The following is an 11667-nucleotide window of genomic DNA, read 5'->3' on the forward strand; positions in this document are numbered from 1 at the left end:
TTAAGATACCCAACAACTTGTACAGAAGATTTACAGCAGCTCATGCAATGCATGTGAATTGAAATATGTATAGGAGATTTATTGAAATGAGAGTGTGTGTGTGTGTGTGTCTGTCTCTGGTAAATGACATCAGAGCCTCTGTCTCTCTCTCTCTCTGCTGTAGATCTCAGTAGTCCAGACATGCAGGAGTTAACCCACCAGAGAAATACAGTCACTGAGCAGATGAAGAAGGAAGGAGGGATAGATGGAACGATGGAGGGAGGGTTGGAGGAAAGGAGGGAGTGAGTGGAGAATACAAAGGAAGAGAGTGGAGAATACAAAGGAAGATAGTGGAGAATACAAAGGAAGAGAGTGGAGAAAACAAAGGAAGAGAGTGGAGAATACAAAGGAAGAGAGTGGAGAATACAAAGGAAGAGAGTGGAGAAAACAAAGGAAGAGAGTGGAGAAAACATATACAAAGGAATACAAAGGAAGAGAGTGGAGAATACAAAGGAAGAGAGTGGAGAATACAAAGGAAGAGAGTGGAGAATACAAAGGAAGAGAGTGGAGAAAACAAAGGAAAAGAGTGGAGAAAACAAAGGAAAAAAGAGCATCTGCGATGTGACAAATGCAACCTGTGTCAGTACCATAGAGTACCCTCTGTGTGTGTATATGTCCCTATGACGTGTCTGTGTGCACTCAGTTTGGTGTCGTCAACAGAGGGGAACGGAGTAGAGGTTATATGTTGTCCCTCTAGCTGGCTAAATGCTTCCTCAAATAGAATCAGTTATTAGGGGGGGGGGGGGGGCAAAAGGGGAGTGGGAAGAGAGAGAAAAAAGGGAGGGGAAGGAGAGATAATCTAGGGAGAAAGAGGTGAGCAGAGAGAGAAAGGGTGGAGTGAACAAGTGAGGGGAGGGAGAGAGAGTGACAGAGCAAGAGAGAGAGAAACAGAGCTACCTAGAGGGAGCGGCAGACACCGGTGGAGACAGGGATAGATAGAGAGGGATAGATAGCGAGTCTGAGACTGGTATATTTATCAGTGAGCAGCATACAGTGTGAGTGATTGAACGAACTGACACACTTGGAGGAGAGAAAAAGTGGCGAGGCTGCAGTTGCTCTGGTAACCATGGCGCAGCCGTCTCCATGTGCATCACCGGGTGTTCGTCGTCGAAGCGACGGCTCTGTGAGAGAGTGTCTATTTTTCCCCGTTTTGGAACGTAACGAACAGGAGAGACTGGAGGCCTTGGTGAGAAGACGGGAGAGAGGGGGAGAGAGGGAGAGACCGATGGGGGAGGACAGCAGAGACTCTATGGAGAACAGGCCTAAACGCTGGACCTGGGGAGGACCGCCTGGAGGGGGAGAGGGTGAGTACACTGGGGAGGAGGAGGGTGGGGGCATGGGAGTCAAACCGGAGGGAGAGACCGGGAGGGGGAGGGGAGAGATTGACAGGAGGTATGGAGGTTTACGAGGTATGGGATGACGTGTGTGTGTGAGGGGGGACAAAGGAAGAGAGAGAGGACAGGGGTTGATGGGATGTGTTCAGGATGGGGGAAAGGGTGGGGACAGTTTAGGACAGCTACACGGAAAAGGAAACTAGAGAAGAGAGGGGAGGGATGGATGAAGATAAAGATAATGGGGGCAGGTGAATTGGAGAGAAAGGACAATAAGGAGAGAAACGAGGGGTGAGAGACGGAGGACAGAGACCAGAGGGAGAGAGGGGGAGGACAGAAAGAGGAAAAGGGTGTGGAGGCTGCAATGCAGGGGAGGACAACGCTTTGTCTTAAACTCATCAGCTTGGGAGAGGCTGCTGTGTGTGTGTGTGGGCCAATAGTATTATGGCTCATAACATTACTCTGTGATGATAAGAGAATTCTGTCTGTGTCACTGTCGTTTACCCTGCTGTTACAGGTGTGAGTTTAGCTGAGGAATCCTGTGTGTGTTGGGCATATCTCTGTTTCTGTGAAATGCTGCTACACTCCCTCAGTAGTGTGTGTGTGTTTGCGTGCGTTGGGAAACAGGCCTGATTCCTGGGAGGGGCCTGAAATACGTATCTAACCACACACACACACATTGACGCGATATTTACTGCGTATGTAAACATCCATTGTTGCATTAGTGTCTGTCTCTCTCTCTCTACACACACACCCCTTGTCATATGTCTAGGCCTGATGTTATGGCACTGTTAAGGCTAAGGGTATTATAGGATTTGCAATTGTATTTGTATCTTTATCTGTGTATTTTCATGGTATGTGTGTGTGAGTGCGTGCGTTTATTTGTTTTCAGCGATGACGCTCCCATCAGTGAGCAGTACTGGAGCAGTAACCAGACTCTGTGACGCATTCATAATGCAATCAATTATTCACACACCTCATCAGGCCTAGGATGAAGTGGAGAATCGGCCCCTCTTATAGAATACACAGGCTACCACATTCTTCAACAATACCTTATAGAATCCTACAGAATAGCGTCTCTAGAGTACAAACGCTGGTAAAGCCTGGAGTATCAGCACCCATTCTATTCTTCTTCAATTACTGATCAAAACTATATTTCACTGGGGTGATAACCAGCGGATGGACGGTAGATCTGAACTGAGATCAGTTGATGCTGCATCATGCAGGATATCAGATTACACAGCTCCAGTCTGACTGCAGTGCACCGCGTGCGTGTGTCAGAGACTCATAGGTGTGTGCGTGTATACAAATGCGCCACGTAGGTTTGTGCACGCAGTACATAAGTGAGTATAAATTCAACACTCGGGTGTGTGTGTATGATTGTTAGGCCCAGGTGCGTGTGTAACGCTTTGCTTTCTCCGCTCTGACACACCTGCTACTAGGTCACCCTAAGACCCCGCCCTCTCATGCTATTGGCTCAGCTCTGCCTCATCAACCCGCCTCCGCTGCCAGCCCCAACCAATCCAGGAACGGTACAGACCACCTGACACCCTTAGCGTGATCCGCTGCCTGCATGTGTGTGTATATACCGTACATGTGCTGTTGTTGTGTGGCTGCATGCATGTTGTGCTTTGTGTTGCCAGTGCAAGACTGTTATTCCCCCTTCTGGGCAATAAAATATTACATTGTATTCTATTGTCCGTATTCACATTTTTTATATTTTGGCCCAAGTAGCCTATGTCCCATCTCATTGGTATGAGTTTTGTGTTTTGCTGTGAGTTCTGCTGCCTTCCTGCATAGGAGTGTTTGTGTGTTTGTGAATATGGTTATGGTTGTGTTCCCCACACATTAAGTAAATGTCTGTGTGTGTCTGTGTTTGTTGTCTCCCTTTGGTCTTTGGGGTCCGTCAGCCCCCCCTCCTTGCCCAATCAGAACAAAGAGTTTATGTACTTCCTGTCTGTCTGGCCTATGGCGACGCTTGGTGATGCACATACAGTGTTCACAGTAGGGGGTCCAACTACTACCCCCCCCCCCCAATCAGGATCTGTAGCAGTCTGCCCCTGTAGCAGTCTAACCAAACACACACACTTTATAGGATATGCAGCAGTCTGGTTAAAACCCTCCTCTCTCCTTTGTGCTAGACGGTCTGTGTATCCTTGTGTATCCATGTAAATATGGAACATGCATTAGTCTCTTAATATACAAGACTGAAGTCAAACCGAAGCCCAATCAGTGTGTGTTTGGTGGGATTGATGGTTTGTTGTGTGTGAATTTGTTGCATAGTTGTGTGTTTTAGATAGTGAGTGTGTTGTGTTTTATTGGTTGAATGGTCTGTTCACTAACCGGAGTGACATTTTAGTTGGAGTGTTCTCGTGGTGTGTGTTTGTAAAGCGTGTTGTGTGTCTCGTATTTGTGTGTAATGTGATTTGTGTCACTGTTGCTCCAGGTACAAGTTGGCCCTAATCACAGATATCTGACCTTAGCTATTTTCTCTACCTACCTCCCTGAAGTGTGCACTCATCTCTCTCTTGTGAAGATTGGTGTAAGCAATTAAGACTTTCCACCATATTTCAGCCCATTCTTAACCTTCCCCATGAGCGGAAGTGAATGAGTTCACACATCAAGGATGAGGGTAGATAATGTGAATTCAGTATTAGTGGTTAAAGATGACTCATACCTCTTCATGTCACTATGGGGTGGAACTTCTGACTCTTTCTCCCATCATGCATCTCGCTGCAGTGTGTGACTTCCTGACACCGCCCTCCTCGGACCAGCCAATCACCAAACGGCTCTCCAACTCTTCAGCCTCCCTGCACTCACCAGATAGAGGTGTGTGTGTGCGCCCGCGTGTGTCTGTGCGTGTGTGTGTGTGTGTGAGTCGATTCATGAGGATGTGTGTCTAGTGTTGCCAAGCAACAGTATGACTCTCTTTTATGTATTTCTCTGCACCCCTCTGTTGGTGTGTTTCTTCGTTGTCCGTCTCTTTGTCTGCCCTATGACTATGCAGTGTGTGGTGTGTCCCCTCGTTTAGCGTCTCCAAGCCCCCAGCGGCCGGCCTACAAAGGTTCCCCCTCCAGGAAGACCAGTAATGGGCCCCCGGAGGACAAGACCCCCAAAACACCCACAGTCGGTACCATGTGTGTTTGTACATGCATTTATATTACCACATTAGAATTCTGAGCAAAACCTGACTTCTTCTGTTGTGTTTTTAGACAGAGAGAGGCCCCGCCCCCTGTCTGACTGACTCTTCAATGAGACGCCTTGAATCTCCGACCACTCCGACCCGAAGCTCCTCCCCCAGAGCCCAGAGCAAAGGACTGGGCACGCCCAAAAGGTACAGAAACGTGCAGTTGCACACACATAGGTTATCTGAACATTGTGGGAGTGTTGTGGGCCGTTGCTGACCTTGTTATTGTGCTTATTGTTAAGTACTGCAAGGTTGTATGAAAGGTTCAATTAAAGCAGTAAGGGTCCTTGAGTAAAATCCCTGAGCAAGCCAAGCCAGTAAAAAAAGCCATAATACAACCTATATTGTGATAATTGTGTTATTTGTTCATACGCCATCATGATATACAATAAGGTCGTCACAGCAAAAAGACAAGTCAACTACACATATGTTTGTTTCATCAAAAACCAGAGAGCAACATCTGTCCTGTGACGTCCACAAAGCAAATAATGCATGAAACAGTTATATGTTATATGACCTGCCGCTTGGTCAAGCATGTTAATGTTTTCGACAGTTTACTAAACAACTACTGATTTAGAACCACAGAGTTACCGCAAGTCAGCACAAAGACAACAGGAGCACTGCCTCCACTATTCCAGCACAATTTAAATTTAAACATCAACAAGGCTATATATGCTTAGTTTAATACACTGAAAACAAACTTAAAAATACCAAAAACAATTTAGTCCAAACAATGTTTCTAAATATCATGTGGCTGTCCGTGGTACTGATTTCTGTCCGTGTGTATGCACACGTGTGTTGGCAAAACGGTCTATGTTCTATGGCTCTGTCATACATACTTTTAGTTTTTGTTTTCATAGGCTACCTAGCTAAAATATTTGCTAGCCTAACTTCCTGGCATGGGCAACAATGAACCAGCTAAGTTAGCTAGCTAGTTAATGTGAGTCTACTAGGCTACATATTGAACTTCAATCGGCAGGCCAGTGGCACAACATGTTCATTTCTGGTTAGATCAGAATCACCGTCATAATCATTGGCCTGTACAGAGGATTAAGTCAAAACCACAAGTCCATCCATGGCTTAGGAAAGGGACGATTTAGCAAGCTAGCTACTGCAAGACATCAACACAAGCAGACCAGAAACACATTGAAAATGACGTTTTGCTTAGGAAGTTATTTGATTGGTGTGAAGCCAAATTCACACTGGCCTCCCTTGGGGTGTTTTTCTGCACCAGGACAACTCCCAGTTGAGCTCAGCTCAATGCTGATTGGCTAATTATTTTCTAATGTTTTTTATCAAGGAAGGCCAAATGCTTGCTGGCATCAATCAATCAAATGCTACTGCAGCAACATGTTATACTCTTTTGGTCCAGACAGCATCAGATACACTGTTTCCCTCACTTGGATGATTTCTCCGGTGAGATTCAGAATCGAAATGTATTGTTTTTATTGGTGAAATATTTGGGGAAGCCTGGCTTCCCTTGGCACCCATGAATACTCACCACTGAATGAAAGTTGATTGTTATTACAGGGTGAGGTCAACTAAGAGTCGCGCCCAGTCCCCCTGCTCTCCGGGACAGTATCCTCCCTCCCCCCTCCGCCAGCGAACCCCGATAACTGAGGGCAACCAGGAGGCCAGGGGTCATGGAAACCTAGAGAGGAAGTCCTCTAAGCTGGACACACCAGAGAAGAAGACCTCCAAGTCCTCCAGCAGAGACCTTGCGGCAGGTAAGGTGTGTGTGTGTGTGCGCGTGCATGTTTGAGCAGTTAGAGAGATGATCAGTGAGCTCAGAATTCACCACTGATATGCTCTGCCCTTGAGAGGAGAGAGAGGTGGATGGAGAGAGAGGTCTGTAACCTGAGCCACCCTAGACGAGAGGAGAGAACAGAACGCTTCAGAGAACTGCTTTCATCAGTGTCTGCTGTACCCCAAGTCATCTCTGTCTGTCTCCCCAACTGCTTCCCTCCTTCTCCTCTCAGAGTCTCCAGGTACGCCCACAGGCAGGAACGTTGCCGGGACAATGGATGCAGAGGAGGCTTCTAGACTGTTGGCTGAGAGGCGTCGTCTGGCCAGAATACAGAAAGAACAGGAGGACAAACTACGACAGGAGGAGGAGAGGTGTGTGTGTGTGGAGTATTTTTGTTTTATTTTTGTTCTCCCCAATTTTCGTGATATCCAATTGGTAGTTACAGTCTTGTCCCATCGCTGCAACTCCCCTACGGACTTGCGAGAGGCGAATTTCGAGAGCCACGCGTTCTCTGAAACAAAACCCTGCCAAGCGGCACTGCTTCTTGACATACTGCTCGCACTTGACACACTGCTCGCTTAACCCTGAAGGAGTCGCTAGAGTGCAATGGGACAAGGAAATCCCGGCCTCCAAACCCTCCCCTAACCTGGGAAACGCTGGGTCAATTGTGCGTCGCATCATGGGCGTCCCGGTCACGGCCGGCTGTGACACAGCCTGGGATCGAACCCGGGTCTGTAGTTACGCCTCAAACACTGCGATGCAGTGCCTTAGACCGCTGCGTCACTCGGGAAGCCCATGTGGAGTATTTGAATAGAGCAGTGTTCCCCAATTGGTTGCCTGAATTTAGGCCGCGGGTGATTTTATTTGCCTCCCAATGTTTTCTGAGCAAAAAAGCAAACAAACTATTTTTTGTAGGACATTAAAGAATGTCAAAACACCAGCAAATCATCTCCAAGTGATTGTAATTTTGGAAAACTGTTCCAAAATATTTCAACGCATAATAGAAATATATATGTGATTGTATATAAATGTAAGCAAGGCTTGAAATGAATATGTTTTAGCCAGATATTATATCTTGTGGCCAATTTGCAGACAACAAATGATTTGAAATGATGTTCCGGCCCCCTGACCATCCACTCCAGAAAGAAATCGTCCCGCAGCTGAATTTAGTTGATGATCCTTGGTATAGAGCGTCTGGCCAGAAGGATGTGGGTATTTAGAGTGTACATGGTGTGTGCGTTTTCTCACTGAGTGTGTGTGTGTGTGTAGGCTGAGAGCGGAGGAGGAGCAGAGGAGAGAGCAGGAGGCACTGGAGCAGCAGGCAAGAGAGGTACAACAAGCGGAGGAGGAGAGAGCGAGGTGGGAGGAGGAGAGGAAGACCAGAGAGGACGAGGAGAGAAGGACAAAGGAGAGACGTTGGAAAGACATGCAGGATCAGCTGGACCGAGAGGTCAGGGGTTAAGTCTCAGGGGTTAAATGTCAAACCAAAGAGGCATTACTGCAGCATGTAGGCCTGTCTAAGATGTCTAATGACAGATAGTCAATACAAATATACATATCTCCAAGGCCATGTTGCTAGCAGTTTCAAATCCATGTGGTTTATATATATTGGTCTGTCTGCTACATTGTGCTTTTAGCCTTGAATAACCTCCCTACTTCTGCTGATCTCATGCAATCTGACCCCACATTATGTCTGACCCACAGCTTCCTTAGTTCTTATCAGTTCAGGGCATTAATGTTTTGCTTGTGTTTGTGTGCAGAGAGAGGAGGCATGTCTGCGTGCTCACAGGGAGACAGATAGGAAGAGGCAGGAGAGAGAACTGTTGCAGGTACAGGAGGAGCAGGAGAGACTGCAGAGGAAGAAGGTTAGCACACCTACCCCCCCCCCCCTCCCCCGAACGCTGCCATTTAAGCTGTTTTCCTAAACTCCTGTGTGTGTGTGTCCACAGCGGATTGAGGAGATCATGAAGAGGACACGTAAGAGTGAGACGGACTCCTTATGCCCAGGTATATACAAACAAGAGCGTGCGCACACACACACATACACAGGGTGTACTGTCTGCAGGGTGACTCAGCAGACAGTGAACCGGCCAGGGTTACAGCTCCCCCATGTGGTGGAGAGGAGGGTATGTTGGGTTGTATTGTTTGCCTTACAGTATATATGACTCTTGACCATTAATGCATTAAGGTTTTGAGCTACTATTAATATGGTGTGTCTAACCCCCTCCTCTCTCTCAGGTGTGTGTGAGGTGAACGGGGGCCAGGCAGGACATGTCAGGGAGTTGGATCAGGACGAGTCCCCCATCATCACGCTGGGACCCCTGGAGAGTAAGAGCTGTGGAGGGGACGAGCTGTCTGACGGGGTGCAGTCTATGGACGTCAGGTGAGCTGCACACACACACACACACACAGGTCCCCAATTCTTAACACTAATTTTTCATACTGTGTGTCTCCCCAGTCCAGTGTCCAGGGATGAGTTGGGTAGCGTTCAAGAGTTCTCTCCCATCAGCGATGGGTTAAACAGCATGAGTAACACCCAAACCCTTGAGCACCTCCTGGATCTCACCGCCCAGCCAGAAACGTCCCTTTACCCCATGCTGCAGGCCGGCAGTGCTGCAGCCCTGGGAGACCTCAACAAGAACCTGCTGATACAGGATTATAACCCCTCCATCTTCACTAGCTCCTCCCCAAGCTCCGCCCAACTTCTCCACAGCCTTAGCCCTGGCAAACTGGACATCTAGTAACCAGGTAACCGGGTTTGGGACGGGGAAGGCCGTCATTGTAAATAAGAATTTGTTCTAAACTGACTTGCCTGGTTAAATTTTAAAAACTCACAAATGAACACACACTGTACAGCTCTGCTCTAATATTCATTCTCCTCTTCCTCCAGGGCGTTGGGTAGGACAACTAGCTGTTGGGTGCAAAGAGGAGCTAGGAGCAGCAAGGGGGTCTCTTCTCTCCTCCTGCTTCCCCCCATCAGAGAGAGATCAGCTCCTTGCACCTCCGCCCTCACCCCTCTTTAGGGGAGAGACCCTCCCCAAGCACCCCCCGGCTTCCACAGAGAACAACAACCCCTCAATGTATGGCTCGCCCTCATCTATACAACTCAACCACAGGAGGCTGCTGAGGGGAGGACGGCTCATAATAATGTCCGGGAACGGCATCAAACACCTTGAAACCATGTGCCTGACGTATTCGGTACCATTCCACTAATGCCGCTCCAGTCATTACCATGAGCCATTCTCCCCAATTAAGGTGCCACCAACCTCCTCAACATATCTACCGCTGAATTCCCCCTTCACACACACTGACATGTACACACACAGTTAATACTCTTCCGGTAAAGTAAAGCTTTTTCTCTGTGTCCTGGCTGTATGATATTGTGCATAAAGGTGTGTCAGTGTTGAGAGGAGGATGATGTAATAGTATGGTTGTGTTATCCTCCTGTAGCATTAATTACGTGGTTAACACTGATCATGTGACCCTGTAGCAACTTCGTTGGAGAACACCTCTCCTCCTCCTGTATATACTATAGTCACACAGCTGTTAACTAGCTCTAGGTAGAAGTTGCCCCTAACCACAGATCTAGGATCAGATCTTTCTAACCCTCAATAACTAACTATTGGGGAGATTAAAATATAGTCTGACCCTGTATCAGTGGTTAGTGGCAACAGTCGTTACAACGTCAGGTTGTAACGACTGTTTGGAGTTTCTGTCTGTCAGTGTTTCTAGTGGTGGAAGGTTATATCCCACCACCACTGATGTGCTGCACTACTGTTTGCCAGGACTCAGGAGTCTATTCGACTACTATTGGTACTTAGAACTCAGCTAGCCAGTCTAGATATGTTAACCTCCTGCAACTGGAGAAACCTACTCATCTACAGATGTGGATGATATAGTAAGACAAAAGTCTGGCCTCAGTTGATATGCTTTTGTCCACCACCGCTCTACAGTGGTGCATCAAAACACACGTGGAAGACTGGAGCATCTCTGAATATAATCTCTGCAAAAACAAATGAAAACTGTGAATGGTGTCGTATTTTTTAGCTATTTACAGGGTTGGGGGATATTGAAAAGATGTGGCGTGTGTTTTTGGCTCGCTGTGTGTACGCTAGCTGTGGTGTAGTTAGTGTGCACGGTGTGGTTGTGTAACAGCTCTGAAAACACTAATCTCTGCTTTGGAAACACTGCTCTCCTTATCTTGCCTCTGCTCTGAACTGGACTGTTTATGCTGCAACTACCAGTCAACCTACAGCAGGGGTCTTCACCTGCAGTCCTGGAGGGCTACTGCGTGTGCAGGCTTTCGTTCACACCTGATTCCACTGATCATGGTTCATACTGAAGATGGTGATTAGTTGAATCAAGTGGGTTTGGGACAGGGCTGAAACAAAAGCCTGCATAGCCAGGCAAGTAGTTCTCTAGCACCAAAGTTTGAGAACCCTGTCCTACAGTATCTCACCAGTCTGTGTACTCACTCAGTCAGTCAACTCTGTAACAGACTCTGGTGTGCAACCGCTATATTCACTATGACTGTGGCTTTACCTCATGGAGATGTATCTCACTACAGAGGACAATTCACAGTCTGCTGTCTACTACTGCTGTGAATTCTATAATCATACATTCTCGCTGTACTGTAACTGTCTGGTTCGGGTCTTACTGTAACTCTTGCCTATGCTTTGCTCTGGGGTAAGGTGTAGCTCAGCATGTGCGCTCCCTCTCCTCGCTGATTCAATCTCTGTTTCAGTTCCCCCTGAAGGGCAGTGTAAGGTGTCAATCATTCCTCATGACCCAGCTAACCCTGTGAGGGGGAACACTCTGAATTGTGTGCATTAATGGCTGTACTAATGATGCTGTATCTCAATTACTGGACTAGAGTAGGCAAAGGCCTGGAATGTCCACTTATCTTTGCTGTCTTCAGTGCGTTGGACTCTTGATTTGTTAACATGTATTTCCGTCCATCTCTCTTCCTCTCTTTCTGTACTCGTTCATTATCTCATGCTTTCAGAGGCTGTTAACATTCATTGTATCCTAAGGGAAAATGTAGTTAAACTTAAGACTTAAGGTCAGAATATTATTCACTAAAAGTCACTTAACACAGATGTCACTGCAGCTTGGCGGAATATATAACTGTAGATGTGGTGCATGGTTCTAACTGCTGAAAAACAACAATAAAACATCATCAAGCCATGTTTGGGACTTTGTTTATCAACCAATGGCACAAACAGATACCTCTGCATTGGTCCGTGAGAGCACGGGTAGCGCCATTGAGGCCATCTCCAGTACATTTTCTTCTTCGATTGTGTTTGGAAAAAAGCATAAAGCTTATAATGGTGATTTACCGCCACCTGCAGCGCTGGACCAAA

At 47.1% G+C, this 11667-nt stretch overlaps 1 protein-coding gene across 2 annotated transcripts; it reads left to right on the plus strand.

Moving 5' to 3' along the window:
* The first annotated feature begins 849 nt into the window (after positions 1 to 849).
* On the plus strand, positions 850 to 11493 carry LOC115104982 (MAP7 domain-containing protein 2-like). Of its 2 annotated transcripts, XM_029626457.2 has the most exons (13): positions 850 to 1343; positions 2813 to 2902; positions 4110 to 4199; positions 4402 to 4496; positions 4583 to 4704; positions 6088 to 6284; positions 6537 to 6675; positions 7574 to 7754; positions 8065 to 8169; positions 8254 to 8311; positions 8543 to 8687; positions 8763 to 9052; positions 9195 to 11493. In XM_029626457.2, exons 1-12 carry the CDS (start codon positions 1106 to 1108, stop codon positions 9043 to 9045), a joined length of 1743 nt encoding a protein of 580 aa, XP_029482317.2. In that variant the 5' UTR covers positions 850 to 1105; the 3' UTR covers positions 9046 to 9052; positions 9195 to 11493. The 2 variants fall into 2 exon arrangements, with proteins under 2 accessions (XP_029482317.2, XP_064863093.1); XM_065007021.1 differs by lacking the exon at positions 2813 to 2902 and having other exon boundaries at positions 852 to 1343.
* The last annotated feature ends 174 nt before the right edge of the window (positions 11494 to 11667 follow it).

The sequence above is a fragment of the Oncorhynchus nerka genome, linkage group LG22, assembly GCF_034236695.1.
Source record: "Oncorhynchus nerka isolate Pitt River linkage group LG22, Oner_Uvic_2.0, whole genome shotgun sequence".
NCBI lineage: Eukaryota > Metazoa > Chordata > Actinopteri > Salmoniformes > Salmonidae > Oncorhynchus > Oncorhynchus nerka.